Source organism: Sorex araneus, chromosome 10 (genome assembly GCF_027595985.1).
Source record: "Sorex araneus isolate mSorAra2 chromosome 10, mSorAra2.pri, whole genome shotgun sequence".
Classification (NCBI taxonomy): domain Eukaryota; kingdom Metazoa; phylum Chordata; class Mammalia; order Eulipotyphla; family Soricidae; genus Sorex; species Sorex araneus.
In genome coordinates, this window is record NC_073311.1 from 2279799 (window position 1) to 2301541 (window position 21743).

A 21743-nucleotide genomic window follows, 5' to 3' on the forward strand; every position below is an offset into this window, starting at 1 on the left:
TTTTTTCTTCAGACATCAAACCTAGAAATTATAAAATAAAGATCACTACACTTGATCTTTAAAAAGATACACACACACAAACAGCAACTCTTTTGTCAGAAACTAAATCAAAATACACAACAAAATGAGAGAACAATTGGTCAGTCAGAGGCTGATTCCTTTATAGGCGGGGCTGCTGGGAGACCTTGCTTCTCTCAGCAGTGGGCCTGTGCCCTGTGACAGTCTGGGCCACACCCCCGCAGGGGACCAGGAGGTGCCAGGTCAGGGAATAAAGCTGGGGTTTGCTGCATATAAAGCATGTGCCTTAATCTCTCTCTCTCTCTCTCTCTCTCTCTCTCTGTCTGTCTCTCTCTCTCTCTCCCCCTCTCCCTCACTCTCCTTCTCTCCCTCTCTCCCTCTCTCTCTCTCTCTCTCCCTCCCCCCGATATGAATAAAGAGAAATCAATTCAGTAATGATAATCTGTTCATCGTCTGTCTCATCACTTCAGAGTGAGGCACTCCTGTGCACTGTTCTTGCTCTTTGTTCTCCCTACCCTGTGATGAGTTTTCTTTTCTTGGAAATTTTTCATAGTCTTGCTTCTGATGAAGTGTTCTCTTTCTCATGCTTTCGGAGGGGGCCAGTGGCTGTCTCCTCCCTGTGGAGCAGCAGCTCTCTCTGTTCGGTTCCAGAGCAGCCGGGAGCCCCCCGGCAGACAGTCCCTTTGGCCTCCTTGGCGCCAGCAGCTGTTGTCTATCTACTTGTCTTCAGTCGGGTTGTTGGCGTTTACCTTTGCTCCCTAATTTATAAGGGATTGCAGTCAAAAATGATCTTATATTTCTTTTTTTCTAAATAGGCATATTTAGGAAAACCTCTTTTAGGTTTTCTAAGTGTATTTATTACTTGTAAGAATGGAAAAACAGGTGGCGTGGTGACCCAGAGCTTCCATCTTAGCTTCTGCCCACCCGTTTGTTTGTTTGTTTGTTTCGTGAACAGATACTGGAAAAAGAGACTTAAAAGTTTGTACAATACAGGAGCTTTGTTTATGCAGTAGAAGTAACACTTCCGAAAATTTCATTTCCAGCTTTCTTGAGATTGCGAGTCATCTCTGGCCTGAGGAGGGTCTGCTGAACACTGCCAGGAGGATCTCATTAGTGACGTGTTTGGTTTCTCTTTCCCCCAGCTACAAGTAGCTCTCAGTGGGACACCTACCTGATCCATATCAAACTATCTGTCATCTCTGGTGAGACCCAAGTAAAGGACATTGAATCATGGGGAGCAGCCTGTGCACCAGCTCTTTCAACTGTCTCCCCAGTCCCCTAATTTTGAATAATAATAATAGTGATTTTTATGTTAAGATACTGTGCTCTAGTGTTATGTGCATTTTCTATTTTGCTTGTTTGGGGGGCCACATCCTGTGATGCTCAGGGCTCTGGGGATCACTCCTGGTGGGCACCGGGTACCATATGGGGCGCTGGAGCTCTAGCCCAGGCCAGCTGCATGCAGGGTAATCAGTCACCTTACCCACTGTACTATCTTTCCATGCCTCCATTTTCTTTCTTAATTTTATCAAGTGCATCATGAAATCTTTATGTGGATACAGTTCCTACTTAATATATACAGAAAATGTTGCATAAACTATAATCAGCTCAGTGTGAGATTAAAGCAGATTATTACCTATTCCAAAATCTGAGCTCTTTTTTGAAATTAATTTTTTCATTTGATTTTTTATTGAATCACCATGAATTACAAAGTTACAAAGTAACTTCTGATTGAGTTTTAGGTGTGCAGTGTTCCAGTACCAGTCCTTCTACTGGTGTCCACTTCCCTCCACCAGTGTTCCCTGTTGTCCAGCTCTACTCCCTTTTCTATGGCAGGCACTTAAAAAAAAACCCTTTATTTAAACATCATGGTTTGCAAAGGGTTGTTCATACTATAGTTGTTTTGGGCATTGAGTGTTCCAGCACCAATCCCACCTGCATCCCTTCATCACTGTCCCCAGTTTCCCATCTACTCCCCAAGACTGTCCCCTTGGCAGGCACAAAATAATTTATTTTTATATTGCTTGTCACAACAAAATGGCAAATGGAATTATCGAAATAGTTCAGTAAAAGAAAATTTGTGAAAATTGTTATGTTTCACAGTGACATTATTAAAGTCATTGTCCGAGGTTTAACTGAGCTGTTTGTTGCTAGTTGAGCCTTCTGTGTTAATGTTTTTGATTATTGAGCTAAATTGACTTCTATGCTCCTTCCATGTCTAATTTGCTGTGCTCCTCCTGGACTGTCAGTGTTGTAGAATTGGGAGGTGTCGTATGTGGTAGGCTCCAGGAGACCCAGGACCTGTAAAACTGAGACGATTCTCTGCCCACCCCGGTCCTGAGGAGCCCCAGAGTTGTCAGCCTGAAGACCTGTGAGGTTCACCAGCCTGGCTTGCATCTCTTCAGAGATTAGTCTTAAAGCTGGGCCCCTTAGATGGTGGCTCTGAGATGTGGGTCTGGGACTTAACTAGCAGTGGAGGGAGAGGCTGCTCACCCTACTCCAAGAAGACCAACGGCAGGCACTTTTTGTTTTTAAATACTTAGGTTTATAATTCTGTTACTGATAGTGTATCATAAATATTCTTTTTTTTTTGCATTAAAATTTTTATTAAAGCACCATGATTTAGAAAGTTAGTCATCATCGAGTTTTAGACATACACCATTGAAGCACTGATCCCATTAACACTGTCACTTCTATCCATCCCCCCTCCATCATACATACTCTCTACCTCCTTTCAGCACCTCAGCGTCCTCCATGCCCCCCTCCATCATACATACTCTCTACCTCCTTTCAGCGCCTCAGCGTCCTCCAGGGCACCCAGTTCTTCTGCCATTGTCATGGTGCGCCTTTCCCTGACCTCTTCCACCACTCCCCCCGGTGGCATGCACCCTACTGATGATAGTTTTATTTTTTTCTGGCTCTTTTGCTTTTTTGCTTTGTGGGTCACACCCAGCAATGCTCAGAGGTTTCTCCTGGCTCTGCACTCAGGAATGATTCCTGGCAACCATATGTGATGCTGGGAATCGAACCCATGTTGGTTTCATGCAAAGCAAATGCCCTACCTGCTGTGCTATTGCCCTGGCCCCTGATGATCAGTTTTTGTGCTCCTGTTTCTGTGACCTACCATTTGTTATTCTCCTATTATGTTTCCTTATGCCCCATGCATGGGAGATCTCATTCCGTGTTTTTCTCTCTGACTCACTTTCTCAGCATGATACTCTCCAGGTCCATCCATGTAGCTGCTAATTGCATGCCTTGATTTTTTCTTATGGCTGAATAGTATACCGTTGTGTAGATGTACCATAGTTCTTTATCCAGTCAAATGTTCTTGGCTGTTTGGATTATTTCCAGATTTTGGCTATTGTGAATAGTGCTGCAGTGAACATAGGAGTGCAAATGGCTTTTCTTCATTGTGATTTTCAGTCCTGGGGGTATATTCTGAGCAGTGGAACTGCTGGGTCACATGGAAGCTTGATTCCTAGTTTTTAAGGAATGACCATATTGTTTTCCAGAAGGGTTGTTCTCACTGACAGTGAGTAAGGGGGACTCCCTCACACCCCAGCACTGGTGTTGGTGGGGTTTTTTGATGTGTGCAGCCTCTCTTGGGTAAGATAATATCTCGTTTTGATTTGTGTTTCTCTTATGTTTAGTGACACAAAGCATTTTTTCATATGCTTTTTGTCCATTTGTATTTCTCTTTTGAGGAAGATTTTGTTCATCTCTTCTCCCCATTTTAATGGGGTTTGATTTCTATTTCTTGTAAAATTCTACCAGTGCTTTACATGTTGAATATGAATCCTTTATCAGATGTACATTTCTACTGGTGCTTTCCATATATTGAATATTGGCTCTTAATCAGATTAGTGGTGGGTGAATAATTTCTCCCAGTCTGTGGTGTGGTTTTGTATTCTGGCCATCCCGCATAGACCCAGTTCCTACTCAGCAAACTCAGTTCTATAGGCAGACTTTTCGGGTCTGTTATCATGGGCCTTCATTTATTCTCTCACTGTGTTTCCTTATGCTCCACATATGAGTGAGATCATTTGGCATTTTTCTTTCTCCTTTTAACTCCTTCATTCAGCATGATACCTGCCATTTCTATCTAAGTTGAAGCCAACTGTGTGATTTTATCTCATTTAGTAGCCAGATAGTATTCTATAGGCCTTTAAAAATTATTATTATTAATTTGTATTTATTATTTTACTATAGGCTTTTGAAAATATACTTACCTGTTATTGGACATTCCCTCTCAAGTCTGGGCTGTAGTGTTACCACAGACAGAGAAGAGCAAAAAGATAATTCATCTTTTCAAATTAATGGGTTGATGTCAAGAAGTGGAGTCAGTGGATTATATGGAAGCTCTGTTTTTTTTTTTTTTTTTTTTTTTTTTTTTGCTTTTTGGGTCACACCCAGGGATGCTCAGGGGTTACTCCTGGCTTTGCACTCAGGAATTACTCCTGGCGGTGCTTGGGGGACCATATGGGATGCCGGGGATTGAACCCGGATGGGCCGCGTGCAAGGCGCTACCCGCTGTGCTATCGCTCTGGCCCCAAGGAAGCTCTGTTTTTTGGGGGCAAGGGGGAGCCCTTGGCTGTGTGTAGAGGTTATTCCTGGCTGAGGGTTATGTAGTGCCAATTTAGCAGGTTGGCTATAGGCAAGTGAGTGCCTTAGCCCTGTCCTACCTCTCTGGCCCCTCTATTCTCAGGATTGTGTTTATTTTTGTTTTTGTTTTTTTTTCATGGTCAGTAGTTCGTCATATTTATTTATTTATTTATTTTTAATTTTATTGAATCACTATGTGGAGGGTTACATAGTTCTCAGGATTATGTCGGTTATACAATTCTCAAACACCCTTCCCTTCACCAGTGCCCATCTTCCATCACCAACCCCCCCCAGTATACTTGTCGCCCCCTCCCACCTCCCCAGTCCCCACCCTTGTACATGATAAGTTTCACTTCGTTTACGCCTTATCTCGATTACATTCCATGTTTCAACACACAACTCACTACCATTGTTGGGGTTTCCCCCAAAAAGAAAAGCAGTCCTATTGCCAAGGAAGCATTTGATAGTTCTCCACTGCTAAGAATATAGAGATATTAAGTCCCCCTGTTTGTTACATAACTTTTCTTTTTCCCCCTTGCCCCGCGCCACTGAGTTCACGCCTGTTTAGTAATCGCCACGCTGCCTGACAAGGGAAAAAAAACCGAAAAGGATGGTTATTTCCCGTCATCAGCAGGCGTGGGGCTCTGGCTTAGTTGATAGACTAGTAGAGTGTCTGCAAGCAGTTTCTGGAACCGAAGGTCTTGCGCTGGTATCGGCTCCGGCTCGAGATTCCACCAGCGTCCCACTGTTCCATGTACATAATTTTTCCCCTTATATCCCATTCCCACGCCACCAGGTCTGTTTGCTTAATGGACATCACACTGTAGTTGACGGCACGCCGCGTTTCTTCCCGAGAAAGAAGAAAATTTCTTCTCAGCCGGCGTGGGGATATAGCTTAGTTCAGTCTAGAGAGATGGCTACCACTTTGATTGCCTTCAATATTTCAGCAACAGACTTACTATTCTTGTTAGGATCTCCCACAAAAGTCCGACCCATTAAAAAGGAACCATTACATATTGCTGATGCTAAGATGACATTAGGTCGCGCGGCCGCGGCAGCGGCCTTGCGGTTTTGGGTTTCTGTATAAAGTCCAGGGAAAGTACAACCAGAAATAACATCACTACAAACTTTTACCCTTTTATGGTGCTCATAAGATGGAGAAACCTAGAGAGGGGCTCGGCGTCTCCATTTTGCGCTCAGGAAAACCGCGGCCCCTGCGCTGTGCTCAGGAGGAAGGAGTTGAGAGAGAGAGACAGGTTAAAAGAATTGGGGGATGCCCGGTTCCCACTGCTTCAGCGCGCCGTGGGGTCTCTGGTCCCATGCCGGAATTAGTTCATTGGGCTGCTTGGAGCCCAAGGGCGCTTCCTTGGGCTCTTCCATCATGCTCGCTCCACAGCAGGGTCCAAAGGGTGTGTTTATTTTTGTGTCAGCAATGCTCAAGTCACTGGTCAGTGGTCACTCCTAGCAGTGCTCAGGGGACCATATGGGGATTGAACCGGGGTCACTGGGTGCAAGACAAGCACTTTACTGTTGAGCTATTGCTCTGGGCCCCTATTCTCAATTCTTATGAAGTCTCCATGATGTTTTGAGACAAACAGGTGCCCACCCACCGGCACTGATCAAAGATTCTTTTTTTACCACAGCCCCAGCAGCACATTCTTTATGTGTTTATTGTTTTAAAAGCCTTTGGAATTCATGTAAAATAGGACATACTTGAAAAGTATAGTGTGTGTGAATGTATCTGTAGTTCTTGCTGCAGTTAACATAGACCACAGAATTAGTTTCAGATGGTGAAAGTGTTTCAAGTTGACTGTCCTTAATGGAAGGTTGTTCCTTATAATGGTTTCCTTGTTTGAAATATGGATGGCAAGAAGAAAGTTAAGTTTGCTAAAAAGTGTGATCTTAGCATTGTTAAGTGCAGATTCCTAATCATATTGTCCATGTAAGAAATCTAAGGGCCAGGAGGCTGGGGCGCAGGGTGTGGGTGCAGGTGTGCTGGGTTTAGCCTCTTGCACCGCATGGTCCCTGGGAGACTGAGGCGGGAGAGGACACCTATCAGATGTGGTGCAGAAATTGAAGGAAAAGAAAACTCTAAAGCTCGAAGGCACCAACAGTGGAAAAACCAAAAGAGGAGAGGAGAACAGACCCTTCTAGTAGGCATATGAAAAAGTGCTCATTGTCTTTTACTCTTAGGAAAATGCAAATCAAAACAACAATGAGATATTATCTCATGTCACTGAGAATGGCACATATCAAAAAAAAAAAAAACAACTGGATAGAACCAATGTTTGGTGAGGATGTGGTGGGGAAGAACCTCTTGGGAATGTTGACTAGGTCAGCCTCTATGGAAAGCAGTGATGTGAAGATGTCTTGGGAAAGGAAGACTAGAGTTCCTGTGTGTCCTGGTGATACCACCTCAGCATCTGCCCCCAAGAACACAGAAGCATTCGCTAGGAAGGCTAGTGCATGGCTCTGCTCATTGCGTCGTGTGTGCCATAGCCAGGGTACAGAACCAACCCACACAGTGTGGTGTACGTACACACAGCTGGTAGTAAAGATGAAACCATGCCTTTCGCTGCTTTGTGGATGGAACTGGGGGAGCAGGGCATGCAGGGGTACCCTGCTGAGTGGTGAGAAGGAAAGGGCTACCTGCAGCACCATCTCCTGTGTGCGGCATAAAGACTCCGGGAGCCTGAGATGGCCATGGGCGATGGAACTGGAAGAGGTGGTCATTGGAACTGAGCTCACCTAAGTGGGGGAAGGTGGGAGCGAGAAGACATGAACATGGGGACAGTGGGACATCGGGGAAGGGTGGGGGAGAGTTGACTAAAACCCAATAGCAGGCCAGGAGCACTGCACCCTCCTCTGCCCAGGCTCCCCCAGAAGACACAGGCTGGGTGTCAGAGGGGCCAGCAGCTCCAGGTTCCAGAACATGGGGGAATATATGATGCATCGTTCTGAGCAGCAGGTACAGGAGGGCCAATGGAAGGAGGGTCTGCACCACAGGACTGTTGCATCCTCACCAGGGGACACTCAGTGGGGCCCGAGACACCTTGGAGCTTAGAATCAGCTGCCAGCCTCCTATCCCTCCATTCTCCCTCCTACCTCCCTTCTTTTTCCTCTCTCCCTTCCCTCTACCTTCCTTCCCTTCTATCTCCCATCCCTCCATCCTCCTTTCCCTGTGCCTCCCACCCCTCAGGCCTCCCTTCCCTTCATCCTCCTTTTCCTGTCTCCCATCCTTCCTTCCCTTCACTTTTCCTTCCCTCCGTCCTCCCTTCCCTCTCCTCATGCCTCCCCTCTCCTTCTCTGTCTGTTTACCCCTGCAGCTTAGCTGCTGTGGGGTGTGGAGGGGACCCTCCTTTCCCTCTCCGCCTCCTGACTTGCCTTCCTTGTGGGTTCAGTATCCGGGCTAGCACCTGCTTGCCACTAAGTCTCTCCTGATCTGGGGCTGTGCTTAGGAAGTGCTGTGTCTGTCTCTGTTGCTTTCCCACACTCTGCATGTGGGAATCAGCCAAACAACACTTTTCGTTACAGTTTTACCCAGCACAGTCCTGTTTTCACAAGTAACACAAAAAGTGGAGCACAAGAATTAAATGATCCCTGCACCAGTTGAAGATGGCTATTCCTCGAGTTCCAGCTCAGTTTTCTGTTTGAGTGTCCAGCTAAACTTCGCATGCTGAGGCAGTCATCACTTTCTCCCATGAATGTCCCTTCCCTGGCTGAGTGGCTTCATTCTTATGGATCGCTGGACACTTGTTTTCAGTCTCCTGAACTCCAGTCAAGTCTGACCGGTCTTTCCCCGTCAGCCTTCATATTTCATTGATTACAAAGCCTTGCCTGCCCTTTGTTTAAAATCTGTCTCAGATGCTATGCTGTGTAAGAGTTGGTGGGAAGAATGCTTTTTTTTTTTTTTTTCAGGAGCTCAGAGTGAGGGCTACAGGCTTTGCATTTTAGGGGTCTCAGGACTTTGGATTTTATCCTGGGCACTGAGTTGCTCCCCAGACCTCCCCAGTCAGACCCCAGTGCCTTGACTGTCGCTAGGTGGCTGCACGCACTGCAGGGGCAGAGCCGCAGCACCCTTGGGCCTGAGCGGTGACTCCTGTAGCCTGGTTGCCACTTCACCAGGAGTGACCGGTGGGCCCTCGAACACTGCTGGGATGCCCCTCCCCCAAATGTGTTTTTCTTGTTCGAAAGGTCTGTTAATACTGGTGTAATGAAAAGATTAATTAGCGCAAGAGTCAGGTCTCAATTCACATCACAGCTTTGTTCTTTTGGACAGGTTAGTCTTATACTTACTGAATTCTGTTTTTCTGGGTTTTTTTTTTGGGGGGGGTCAGGTGCAAACCTCTGGTGCTTGGGGGTCGCTCCTGGAGGTGCTAAGGGTCTAGCCTGGGCCAGCTGGCTGTGCTCAGCCTGTGACTGCCATGCCCACGATGGACTTCCTGATGCCGGCGTCTATTCCTTCAGAAGTGTGCTGTGGATTAAGGCTGCATGCCCACAGAATAGCAATCAGCAGAAGCTTAATATATTTAAATCCCCCTGCCCCCAGCTTTTCTAAAGAGCAGAAATTGCAACTAGTTATTTATCTTTTCAAGCCACTTCCACTTTAAAAGGGTGGTAGAACACAAACTGTAGTTCTTTCTCTTTTACAGGTGAGTGAGTGAGTGTGTGTGTGTGTGTGTGTGTGTGTGTGTGTGTGTCTGTCTGTCTGTCTGTCTGTCTGTCTGTCTGTCTGTAGGAAGTAGGGGAGTCAAGGGGCTTGGCCCACACCGGCTCCTCCTGTTGGTGCTCAGGGGTCTGTCTCTCCATTGGTGCTCAGGAGTCCGTGTGGTACTGGGGATCAAGCCTGGCCTCCTGTGTGTGACATACGCTTTCCAGCCTTGCTCCCTGGCCCCCAAACTTATTGGAGTAGGAATGGATGTTCTAATTAAACATTTTAAAAAGCTTTTTGGTCATTTTATTTATGAATTGTTTTGGTGTTTTTGCCAAAATACCCAGGAGTTCCTGGGGGCTGCTCCCGACTGTGTTGAGGGGTCACTCTGTGAGTGCTCAGTGGCCATCAGGATCCTGTGAGAGCCTCTGCCCCAGCCCCCTGCGCCTGCCGGCCTCTCTTCGTCTTGCAGAGCTCACCAGCCCTGCCTGCTCTCCTCCGCCATTGGAATATCAAAACTCAGAATCTCGGCTTATCACTTTGGGATGTTTTACATTCCTGGTTAAGATCGTATTAACTCTTTAACCAGAAGGGTTGGTTATTTCTAGTTTTGTTGTCACCTCAGTGTCTCTCCAAATGCACGTCACTATTCACATGGCTAGGAATTGCAGGTTAATTAATTGTGCTGAACTAATGAGGTTTCAGTTTGTCATTGGATGTTTGGAGTTGGAGTAGCTATTTTTTTTAAATTTAAATATCCTTGCTATACTTAGTAATTTGCTCAGGAAGTCTCACTGATTCAATAAATATTCTAATCAACTGTAGAAATAAGTACCAGGAGGTTGACTCCATGGCTTCGAGGCTGGCCTCACGTTCCGGGGAAAGGTCAACTCAGAGAAGCGATCACCAACTACATTGTAGTCGAAGGCCATGTGGGGGAAGGGAGTTGCGGGCTGAATGAGGGCTAGAGACTGAGCACAGCGGCCACTCAACACCTTTATTGCAAACCACAACAGCTAATTAGAGAGAGAAAACAGAAGGGAATGCCTTGCCACAGTGGCAGGGTGGGGTGGGGGGGAGATGGGATTGGGGAGGGTGGGAGGGACACTGGGTTTACGGGTGGTGGAGAATGGGCACTGGTGAAGGGATGGGTTCCCAAACTTTGTATGAGGGAAGTATAAGCACAAAAGTGTATAAATCTGTAACTGTACCCTCACGGTGATTCTCTAATTAAAAATAAATAAATTTAAAAAAAAAAAAAAAGAAAAGTGCAGTGTTTAACTAAGGATCATATAAGTAGGGGTGGATATGAGATCATAGATAGCAATTCTTAAATACAGAGTTCAAGGGCTTAGGACACTATTGTTTCTGTTGTCTTACTAATACTTTATGTAGACTGATTAGTTTCAGAAAGAAAATAAAGAGTTGCTAAAACACACACAAAAAAAATAAATATTCTAATTAAAGTTTCATTTTCATTTGGCCTCTATTATTTGGAATTATGTGTTAATATGTACTGAGAGGTTTGTGCAGATTTTATGAAGAATATTTAAACTTGGAAAGTACCTTTCAAGTACTCTAGTATATACTAGAGTATTCTTACCCACAATATGGCAGATTTTTATTGCAAGAAGACCATCTGACAACTTAGGTCATACTTCATTTTCCCCCCTTATTGTAAAATTTAGAATTTCAAGATTGAGATAGTCTGCCAGATTTTTAATTCTAGCGATTCCATAACCTCTTTTTAAACAATAAACTCTAAAGACCGAAGGAGTAAAGGTCTTACGTTTACAAAACCTGTGGCGTGTGTTTAGGAGAAGATGGTGATGGAGGAAAGCAAAAAGAGAAGCAAGTTTTCAGGGAGACAGATTTTTTGTTGTTTTTTTGGTTTTGGGGCCACATCCAGTTAGCCAGGTCTTACTCCTGGCCCTGAGATCAGGAATTACTCCTGGCAGTGCCTAGGGGACCATAAGTGATGCCAGGAATTGAGCCTGTGTTGATTGCTAGGCAAACATCCTACCTGCTGTACTATTGGTCTGGCCCCATCATAAAATTATTTTATATTTGTTTTTGGAATTTTTTTGTTTTGGGGATTTTCTGATGACTATATTTCTGCAGTGAATCTGTATGGACTAAAAAAATGTGTAGGTTGACAACAGCTAATTAGAGAGAGAAAACAGAAGGGAATGCCTTGCCACAGTGGCAGGGTGGGGTGGGGGGGAGATGGGATTGGGGAGGGTGGGAGGGACACTGGGTTTACGGGTGGTGGAGAATGGGCACTGGTGAAGGGATGGGTTCCAAACTTTGTATGAGGGAAGTATAAGCACAAAAGTGTATAAATCTGTAACTGTACCCTCACGGTGATTCTCTAATTAAAAATAAATAAATTAAAAAAAAAAAAAAAAGAAGGACAATTCAGGGAAGCCATTCCAATAATGGGCACGCACCTTAAAAAAAAAAATGTGTAGGTTGTATTTTATTTAAGAAACACTTTTTAGGGATAAAAGGGACTTTCAGATTGTCTGAAACTGTTAAGAATATAAAATTTCACAGTGAATATAAACTACGATTTAAATACCAGACATTTAAAAGTTTTGAAGCACCCTGATAGAATAGTAATTTAGTTATGATCTGTACCAGGAATTGGCAAACCTCTCTTTTAATCTTATTTTGGGGGGTGGGGGCTAACACTTAGCGGTGCTCAGGACTTACTACTGGTTCTGTGCTCAGGAATCACTCCTGGCAGGGCTTGGGGATCCAACCTGGGTTGCTGACATGCAAGGTAAGGCAAAACACGCTGTACTATTACTTTGCCCCCCTCTCCTTTATTTTGTTTAAGGCAAACTTTTTGTAAAGGAACATAGTATTTTAGGCTTTGTGGCCCATGTCTTTGCAGTCTCTATTGCGAAGATTCAACTCTGCTATAATAGTGCAAAAGTAGCTAGAGACTATATATAAACAGAAGAGGATGACATATTCCAATAAAGTTTTATGTAGAAAACCAAGCAGGAGACCATAATTTGCCAGGGAGTTTTTACTTTGAAAAATTCTGTGTATTGGAACTCTCAGTAGTTTTTGCTTAATTTTAAAAAGTGCTCCAAATGTTACTTTTTTTAAAAAGTCACAGAAAATAAAAATAAAATAACTTAAAATCAAGTTCTTTCATGGTAGCTCATGGTTTTTCCTGAGTGATAAATCCATTGAATAACTAGATCGCATGAGTTGTCATGTGTGCCCTCAAACAGTTCAGTTTCACAGAAATGATTCTTATTGTTTATTTTTGCTTTAGGGCACACACCTTGTGGTGCTCAGGGACTGCTGCTACCATGTGGCCTGCGGTGAGTCCTGGCATTGCCGCCCTCTCTCACACCAGGCATCAGCTGTCTGAGCCTGCTCCCAGCTTCAGAGACCCTTTTTAGATCCCATATTGTTTCTTGAGTTTAAAAATAAGCAGACAAAAATGTACAGCATGATATTATGACATTGGGCAGTAAGGATACTCAGAGCATCTTTTTCAGCCCTTGGAGAAATTGATAGTTGCAGAAATAGATTATTTAAATTATTTCCAGGGCCTAGTGAGTTAGCACAGGAATTAAGATTACCTTGCGTGAGGACGGACTGCTTTGGTCCCTGGGTTTGTACAGGATCCCCCCACCTCTAGGAGTTGCCCTTGACCCCAGGACCAGGAGTGAGCTCTGAGCACCGATGGGTGTGCCCACCCCCAAAAAAAGTTACTTCCTTGTATAGAAAAGAATTCCCAAAGGAATTTTAGTATATTGCTATTCTATTATTGGTATAATTGATTACTTCAAGTTCCCATCCTACAGTTTTGTTCTGTTTTTCCTTAATAAGTATATCATAGACTGCTTCTGGATGAGTCAAAGTATTTATAGTTATTGACTATGATAATGTTAAACCATCTGATAACTTTTTAAAATTTAATTTAGACATTTGTTGTTGTGCTTTAATTGAAACTTAATTTTAAAACAAATATGTCCATAATAAATGTATCTATTTTTAATTCTCTTTTATTGTGAAGTATAACACAAGTTGAAAAATCCACAGAGATGTCCAGTTTTAACATATCATTATACAGAAATCATAATGGAACTGATCAGGAAGTTAAGAAATACAGAACACTGCCGGCATCCCAGAGCCTTCTTTGTGTGTGTGTGGGGGGGGTCACACCCTGTGATGCTCAGGGGTGACTCCTGGCTCTGCACTCAGCAATTACCTTCTGGCAGTGCTCAGGGGACCAAATGGGATGCCAGGTATCAGACCCAGGTTGGCCATGTGCAAGACAAATCCCCTACCCAGTGCACTGTCGCTCCAGCCCCCCAGAACCTCGTTTGTGCCCCCTTAAATTCTAACGCCTTGCCCAGGGGCCACTCGCAGCCATAATTCTGCTTTGCAGGCAGTATCCCTTTTCTTCTCTTGACCCTTCCATCACCGAGCGCTGCCCCCACTGATGTTGTTGCTGTGGTTGCTTTCTGAAGTCGCACACATGCCTAGGTGTGGTGCTGGCACTCGGGGCTGTGGCGCTCATGGGGCACCCCCACGCTGTTCTGCTTTCGTGCCCCAGGTGCTGGCCGCGCAGCTCACTCCTCTCTCGGTGTGGTGCTCAGTAGGGCCACACCCTTTTACGTATGCTCGCCAGGGGGGCATGCCTTTTGTTTGTGCAGCTCGCAAACGCGTGACTGCGGTGCAGCTGAACAGTGCTTGTGAGCCCAGCCGCTGGCATGACGCATGAGTAGCCCCGCCCCCACACTCAGCGTGAGGCCGGCAGGCTGCGGTGGTGAGAGTCCGCCTGTTTGTGAGCCTTGCAGATTACATGACTAGGGGCCCTTGGCCATGCGACACACCCTTTAATACTGTGTTTCCCTTCCTCATTCAGGGAGGTCAGAGAGCACTCAGGAAGCTGAGGGGATGCTTTGCTTACAGGACACCAGGTCTGAGTCCTGCTGTCCTGGTGCACAGACTCAGTAGCTGCCAGGCACTGGGGTGTGGCCCAGCTCTGCCTACTCCCAGAGTAAGCTGTAAAAACTGGCTTGGACCCAGGAAGGTAACTCCTGCACTGCATGTCCCCTGAGCACCACGAGGGGAGCCCCCAGAGCTCTGCCAGTTATCGCCCAAAAATCTTAAAAAAAAAAAAAAAAGGAAAGGAAAAGAAAAATATTAATTAAAAATTAAAATTGCCAAGTTAGACCAAAGTAAATTAGAAACTCGGCTGTCTAGAGAGAAACTGTCTCCTGGAAACTCTGCATGGTGACTCAGGACGCCGTTAGCGGGGTCCTGTTGAGTCTGCTGCAGCCATCGGAGTGTATTTGACTTCAAAATCACCTTTTTCGGTATGGATTCGGTCTCCCAGCAGCTTAGACACTCTCCTCGGGGCTGCGATAAGCCCTGCAGGGATGCCTTCGGGCTTGGGCTGGCTTTGCTGGCGGTGCCCACGCCTCGCCCGCAGAGCCCAGGCAGCCCACCTGCTGCCCCTTTGCGCCACAGTCCCCACTGACGGAACAGTGATGGGGTGACAAGGAAGGAAGGAGGCTAGTTGTAAGGAAATTCATTGTGTAAATGTCTTTGTATTTGTGCATATGTGCTTCTTCTAACTGAAGAAGCACTTCAGTCACTTAAAACATTCGATTTCAAAGAAAAAATATTTTGTTTTTCAGGTGAAACTTCCACCGATGATGGAAATCATAACTGCCGAACAACTGATGGAATATTTAGGTTAGTACTGAACAGTGTGTTTCTTAGATCTCTTTCAGAATGAAAGCCTTCAGAGTTAACATATTGTACTGTTTCACCTTTCTGAAGTGCTACTAATCTGTTTTATTTATTTATTTATTTATTTAGCTTTTTGGGTCACACCCAGCAATGCACAGGGGTCACTCCTGGCTCATGCACTCAGGAATTACTCCTGGCGGTGCTCAGGGGACCATATGGGATGCTGGGATTTGAACCCGGGTCGGCCTCATGCAAGGCAAACGCCCTACCCGTTGTGCTATCACTCCAGCCCCAACTACTAATCTGTTTTAAATTGATAGTTTTGAATTTCTTAATTTAAAATTTGTTAAGGCTTCTTTCTGACCAGCACTAACAGGCATTAAAATAAGTAAGATTTGGTCATGTCTGGAAAACAACATGATGTTTATGAATGTCAGTCAACTGAAGAATGGGAATGGCAGAGAAACTGTTGTAATGTATCAAAGGCGTGAGGTGGAAGAGTGGTAGCACTGTGGGGGAAGTGCTTTTCTTGCGTATAGTCCACCTGGGTTGATCCCTAGCACCCCGTATAGTTCCCTGAGCCCCACCAGGAGTGACCCTTCATTGCAGAGCCAAGAATTAACCCTGAACAATCTGGGTGTGTGCCCCCCCAAAAAAATGGTTTATCTGCACTGTTCATTTAGTGTGTGTGTGTGTGTGTGTGTGTGTGAGAGAGAGAGAGAGAGAGAGAGAGAGAGAGAGAGAGAGAGAGAGACCGCGTGATAAAGTAACTGAGATTACAGATTTTATAAGATCCTTTTATTTATGTAATCAATATAATTTAATCCTGTTCACTGACTAGGGAACCTCATAGTTAAGAGAATATTATAATATCTGGGTATCTCAAAATATTTTTATTTACTCCTCTTTTGGAATCATTTATAATCTGATTCTGAGTTTGTTTTTCTTTTGCACCAACTAGCAGTGCTCCGGGGCTACCTCAGCTCATTGCAGGGAACAAATCCAGGCCTCTGGGACCAAATCTCGGCCTCTGGCATGCTAAGCGTGGGCACTGGCCCTTTTGGCTGTCCCCAGCTCTAGAATCTGGTTCTTCAACATAATGACTTCTAAATTGTTGTATTGTTTTATTTTTATGCAGCCTGTGCATTAGCCTTTGTGCTATCTCTAGACCCACAATCTGATTCTTAGACTTCATGATTTCTAGATTGTATTTTCATGGGGAAGACTGGAGACCCAAGTGAAAGCCTGATATCAAAGTGGAGGTGGTAGGTGATAAAGTCCTAGAAGTAATGGATCAGATCACATGAGAACTTGTCGATGCAATTATCTATGATAGCAGCATTGCCTTTTGCTGTGAGTGGGATGGGAGGATTTTAAATAAGCTGTTAACATGATCTGATTTTGAAGCCAGCAAGAATTATCTGTCTATTCTGTTAAAAATAGAGCTTAGAGGCAGAGGTTAGTATAGAATAGGAAGCCCAGTCATTTCTACCAGCAGACAAGGGTGGGGAGTTCGAACAAGGTATTAGAACTAGGGAAAGAGGAGATTGTAAAATGTCCACATTTTACATTTAATTTCACATTTTAAATTATCAGATTTTAAAATCACATTTTAAAATGATGAAATGATCATCTTATATGATCAAACCCACGTTTCATTGCTTTCAGGACTTGCACCGTGGCCCCGGTCAGCCCTCCAGTTGACAGCATCTGTTGGCCAGAAAGTGGAGTATGAATTAGAAGGGTGTCTGGGTTCCTTGGGCAGGTTTAGGTTTAAATGACTGGAAAGGGAGAAGTTAACATCAGTTGATACAGGACAAACTGAGAGAAACAAGTTTAAGGAAGAATCTGAGTACCCTGGTTTTGAGATCTTTATTAACCTCTCAGTGAAACTATCAGGAAGGCAGTCAGGTATGTAAATATAGAGTTCAGCAGAGAGGCTTGTGTCAGCATTATTCAGGAGAATTTTATTTCTTTTTATTTTTATTTTTTGGTTTTTGGGCCACACCCAGTAGTACTCAGCGTAACTCCTGGCTCTGCAGTCAGGGATCATTCTTGGTGGTGGTTGGGGCACCTTATCTGGTGCCAGGGATCGAGCATGGGTCAGCCACGTGCAAGGCAAGTGCCCTACCTGCTGTACTATTGCTCTGGCTTCTTGTATAGTAGGGGTTTCTGTGGTGAGAGAAGAGGTGCATGTCTGTGCTGTGTATGATGTAGTCACTGGCCACTTGTGGCTCATGAGCACTTAAAATTTATAGTGACTGTGACTGAGAAACTGAGAATTACACTTAATTTAAATTCAGATTTATATAGGAGTATGTTCAGTTTATACAGCAGTATGTTGCTGCTGGGTGCTTTTTTGGATGGTGCAGAACTTGTGTAGAGATATGCATTTGGGGACTAGGGAGATATACAGAGGTTAAGGTACTTGTTTTGCACGTGTACAACCTGGTTCAGTTCCCAGCACCACCTATAATCTCCCGACCACGGCCAGCACAGAGTTAGGAGTAAGCTCTGAGCATCTCCAGGTGTGGTCAGATTTGTATACTTGGTTTGGAGAGAAAAGACAACCTATATAAATGGTAGTTAGACTAGTGAGATCATCAGGAAGACGAATGTAAATAGAGAAAGAAAAAAAGTCAGTAGTATTGGCCTTGCAAGTGTGAACTTGCCCAAGGTGTTTCTGTCTGATGGCAGAAGGTTTAAAACTGAGGAGTTTTTGGTAGGAAGGTGAGAGAGGATGACAAGTCAGGTATGTAAATATAGAGTTCATATGAGAGAGGATGACAAGTCAGGTATATGAGAGAGGATGACACTGATGAAGTGTGAGAGAAGAGTTACAGTTGAGAGGGCTGTGGAGGAAGAGTCAGATTCCACTTAGGCAAGCAGTGACAGAAACACTAAGAAGAAAACACCAAGGTCTTTCTATTGAGAGATCCCAAGACTACAGATGACAGTGAAATTTAAGACAAGAATTTCTGAGCTATAAATATAAAGCTAAATTGTAAAAGGCTGGGGAGAGAGTACAGGGGGTGAAGATACTTGCCTTATATGTGGTCAACCCTGGTTCGCTCCCCACCGTCACATATGGATCCCCTGAATACCACCAGAAGTGATCTCTGAGCACAGAGCCAGGAGTAAGCCCTAAACACAGCTGGGTATGGCCCACCACTGTCATCACTGTCATCCCATTGCTCATCGATTTGCTCGAGTGGGCACCAGTAACGTCTCCATTGTGAGATATGTTTTTGGCATATCGAATATGCCACTGGTAGCTTGCCAGGCTCTGCCTACCCCACAAAAAAAAGAAATCAGACAAAAAGCCTGATATTTAATAAGCAATAAAAAGAAGTAAAGGAATTGTGATTGAATAAAGAAAAAGTCAAACTAACAGTCATGCTGATGACTTGATGCTCTACGTTTAAAAACAAAACAAGGAGCTGGAGCAATAGCACAGCAGGTAGGGCGTTTGCCTTGCATGCGGCCAACCCGGGTTTGATTCCCAGCATCCCATATGGTCCCCCAAGCACCGCCAGGAGTAATTCCTGAGTGCATGAGCCAGGAGTAACCCCTGCGTATCGCTAGGTATGACCCAAAAAGCAAAAAAAAAAAAAAAACCCTTAAAGAGGCTGGAGTACTAGTACAACAGCCAGTCCAGGTTGTTCAACCCTGAGCACTGCTGGGTATGACCCAAAAACTAAAGCAGAAAGAAAAAAAAAAGAAACCCAAGATCTCACCATTTCTTTGGGTGGGGCATCTCAGTGCTCACGAGGCCTGAAGACACACTGGAAATTCTTGGCCAGTCTGGCTTATGGTTCACGGGCCTGAGGATGCGATGCCACTCAGGGCCTGTGATGCTGGATCTTACCTGAACTGGGAGCCTCCAAGGTTGCACTTAGTGATGCTCAGGAACCATGTGGAGCCAGAAATAGAACCTGGATCAGGCATACGGTAGGCATGCCACTTGATGTTATTCTCCTTTGGGTCCTGAGAACTTACCAGTCTTCTGTTATAGAATAGAATAGAATTGTTTGTGATCTAGAAACAGTATGGCAGACTGTGCAAGCAATACACAGAAATTTGTTGCATTTTTACTTGCAAACAATGAGATAGAAGAGAAGAGAATATTTTATAATCCCACTTACAGTAATGCCCCCTAAAATGAATTCTCTCGGAATCAACTTCACAAAAGAGGTGAACTTATACAGAGAAGATTGTAAATAGCTGTTAAAGAAATAGAAGTCACAGGAAATGGAAATGTCCTTTTTGTGTGTGGGTTGGAAGAATGAGCATTGGCAGATGACCATCCTACCCTGACGTGCTGTACAGATTCAGTACCATCGCCAATGAAATTCTTGACATTCGTTGTTTATGGATTGGAAGAAGGAGCATTGGCAAACGATCATCTTGCCCTGACGTGCTGTACAGATCCAGTGCAATCTCCAACAAAATTCTCGTCGTACTCTTTTTTTTTTATTTTTTGCCTCTCAAATTGTGTTCAGGGAGCTCAGGGCCCTTCTGGTACTTGCAACCAACCAGGTTGGCAACTCATTGTTGAGGCCTGTGGCTGTGGTGCTGGTGCTGGGGGCTCCCAGATGATGCTCAGAGAACGCCAGGCTCCACCTTTGAGGCTGTGAAGGCCATGTAGACCGAGGGCTCAAACCCATGTGGGACACATGTGTTCATGCACCCTAATCCCTATACTGTGTTCAGCCCTCCCATGACAGGGAATTGGATTAATCCTGCTAAGATTTATAGGCAGCAATAAAACTTGCTGACTATCCAAAGTAATACTGAAAAAAAGATGGGAGGATTTTCTTCCTCTTAATTTTTAACTTTACTGAAGCTATAACAATCTGAATTGTTTGGTACTAGAATAGAAGCAGTCCACTGGAATAGAATTATGCGATATAAAATAGAGCTATGCAATAAACCTCAACTCTGAGATACTTAATTCATGACAAAATATGGAGAGGCGGTGTCTGTTCAGACATTTACCCAAAGAAAATGTACAGATGGCCAACAGACTTAGGAAAATTGTTCATCACCTCTGATTATCTGGGAAATGAAAATAAAAGTAACCATGAGGTAGCACCTCATGCAGTTGCGAATAACTCACTTCGAAACACCTGGAAACAATTGGTGGCAGGAATATGATGAAAGAGGAACCTTTACCCACTATTGGTAGGAATGTGGGTCAGTTTCTGTGGAGAACAATGTGGATACTTCTTTAAAAAAATTAAAAAGAAAAAAAATTCTGTTAATAGAGCTTCCATATGACCCATCAGTTGCATTTCTTGACATCAAGGCACTAAGAACATTAAAATATTAATTTGCAAAGATATTTGCACTCCTAAGTTTATTACAGCACTTTCTATAATAGCCAAAATGATTGGAAGAAAACACAAGTGCCCAGTATCAGATGAAAGGTTAACGAAATTGGAAATTGCGATATATATATCTCCCAATTTTCAATTTTTCTGTATATATACATATTCAACGAAATTAGAAAACATGACATACTGCTGTTTGCTACAATATGAAGCTAGGGGGTGTCGTACTGAATCAGAGAGAGGACAAAAGCAGCAGTTTCACTCATGAAGAGTACAAGAACATCCGACTAGTGGGACAGCTTCACAGCCCCTGAGCCTGACATGCTTACACCCTTCCAGGTAGAGCTCTCGGGGCTGATAGCTGTGAGCGGGGTGGGGGATGGAGTAGGCAGATTTCTTTCCCTTCTGGCTAGGCTCAGCAGCCTCCACACCTGAACTCTGCTATATAAACAGGGCCCAGACCATAGCTCCTGAAGCATGCAGCTGCTTGTGCCAGCATTTCTCCGAATGTCACACATTCACTGCAGGACCACAGCGAATTCGAGTGAGAATGCAGGCGGCTCAGCCAGCACCTCCTATGCAATCAATCCTCAGAAAATGACTTGCCTGACACCAGCATGAGGATGTCAGTGAGCTCCAAGAAACAGTGGCAGAAGGTAGTCAGCAAAGCACAGGAAAGTAGTAAGAGCAGAAATAGAAAAAACTGCTGTCATCAGAAATGGCAGAAATGAAGAGTGTGAGAGCGCGCCTAGGGGTCCTGTGGACCTGTCCCTTTCTTCAACAGTGTTTGCGTGGAACAGACCTGAAGATGCCCCAGCACCCTGCCTCTGACCTGCCTCTGACCAGCCTCCACCCTGCCTTCCAGCTGCACCTGCAGAACCAGCTCCTCAGCCATACTTCTTTCCCCCAGACCATGCAACACCATCTTTGTGAGCTTGATTTCTCACTACCAGCCAACTAGGAGCTCCCAGATTCATTGAAATTATTCCACTGGGGTAGAACCTGTAGTCAGTCGCCTTGTGAACCTGCATCTGGGCCCTTCTCCCTGCACTTCTCTCTATTCTCAACTTCTGTGTCAGCTCCACCATGTGGTTTTGGCATGCATACATGGCCCACTTCTTCCAGGAGCTGGCGCTGGGGAGGCCCCAGGGCACTGAATGACACCTGAGGATGCAAAACAAAGTCGTGAAGGGAGGGGTGCTGGAACACTGTGTGACTGAAACCCAATCATGAGCAAATTTGTAACTCTCTCATGGTGATTCAATTTTTAAATATATACACACACATATATATATATATATATATATATATATTTTTTTTTTGTAATTGTAAAACCAGTGTGGCAGTCACACTCTTCCAGGAACCTTCCCAGGATGAGTCAGTTAAGTCCTAGAAGCCACAGATGCCGC

The 21743-nt window shown here is 44.5% G+C and overlaps 1 protein-coding gene across 1 annotated transcript in view; it reads left to right on the forward strand.

The window, feature by feature from the left end:
- MINDY2 (MINDY lysine 48 deubiquitinase 2) overlaps nucleotides 1-21743 on the forward strand; it is an 87708-nt gene that overhangs the window by 9951 nt on the left and 56014 nt on the right. The window contains exon 2 of the mRNA XM_012936101.2: nucleotides 14947-15004. Within this exon, the coding sequence (XP_012791555.2) occupies nucleotides 14947-15004 (58 nt within the window). The remainder of the gene's footprint in view (nucleotides 1-14946; nucleotides 15005-21743) is intronic.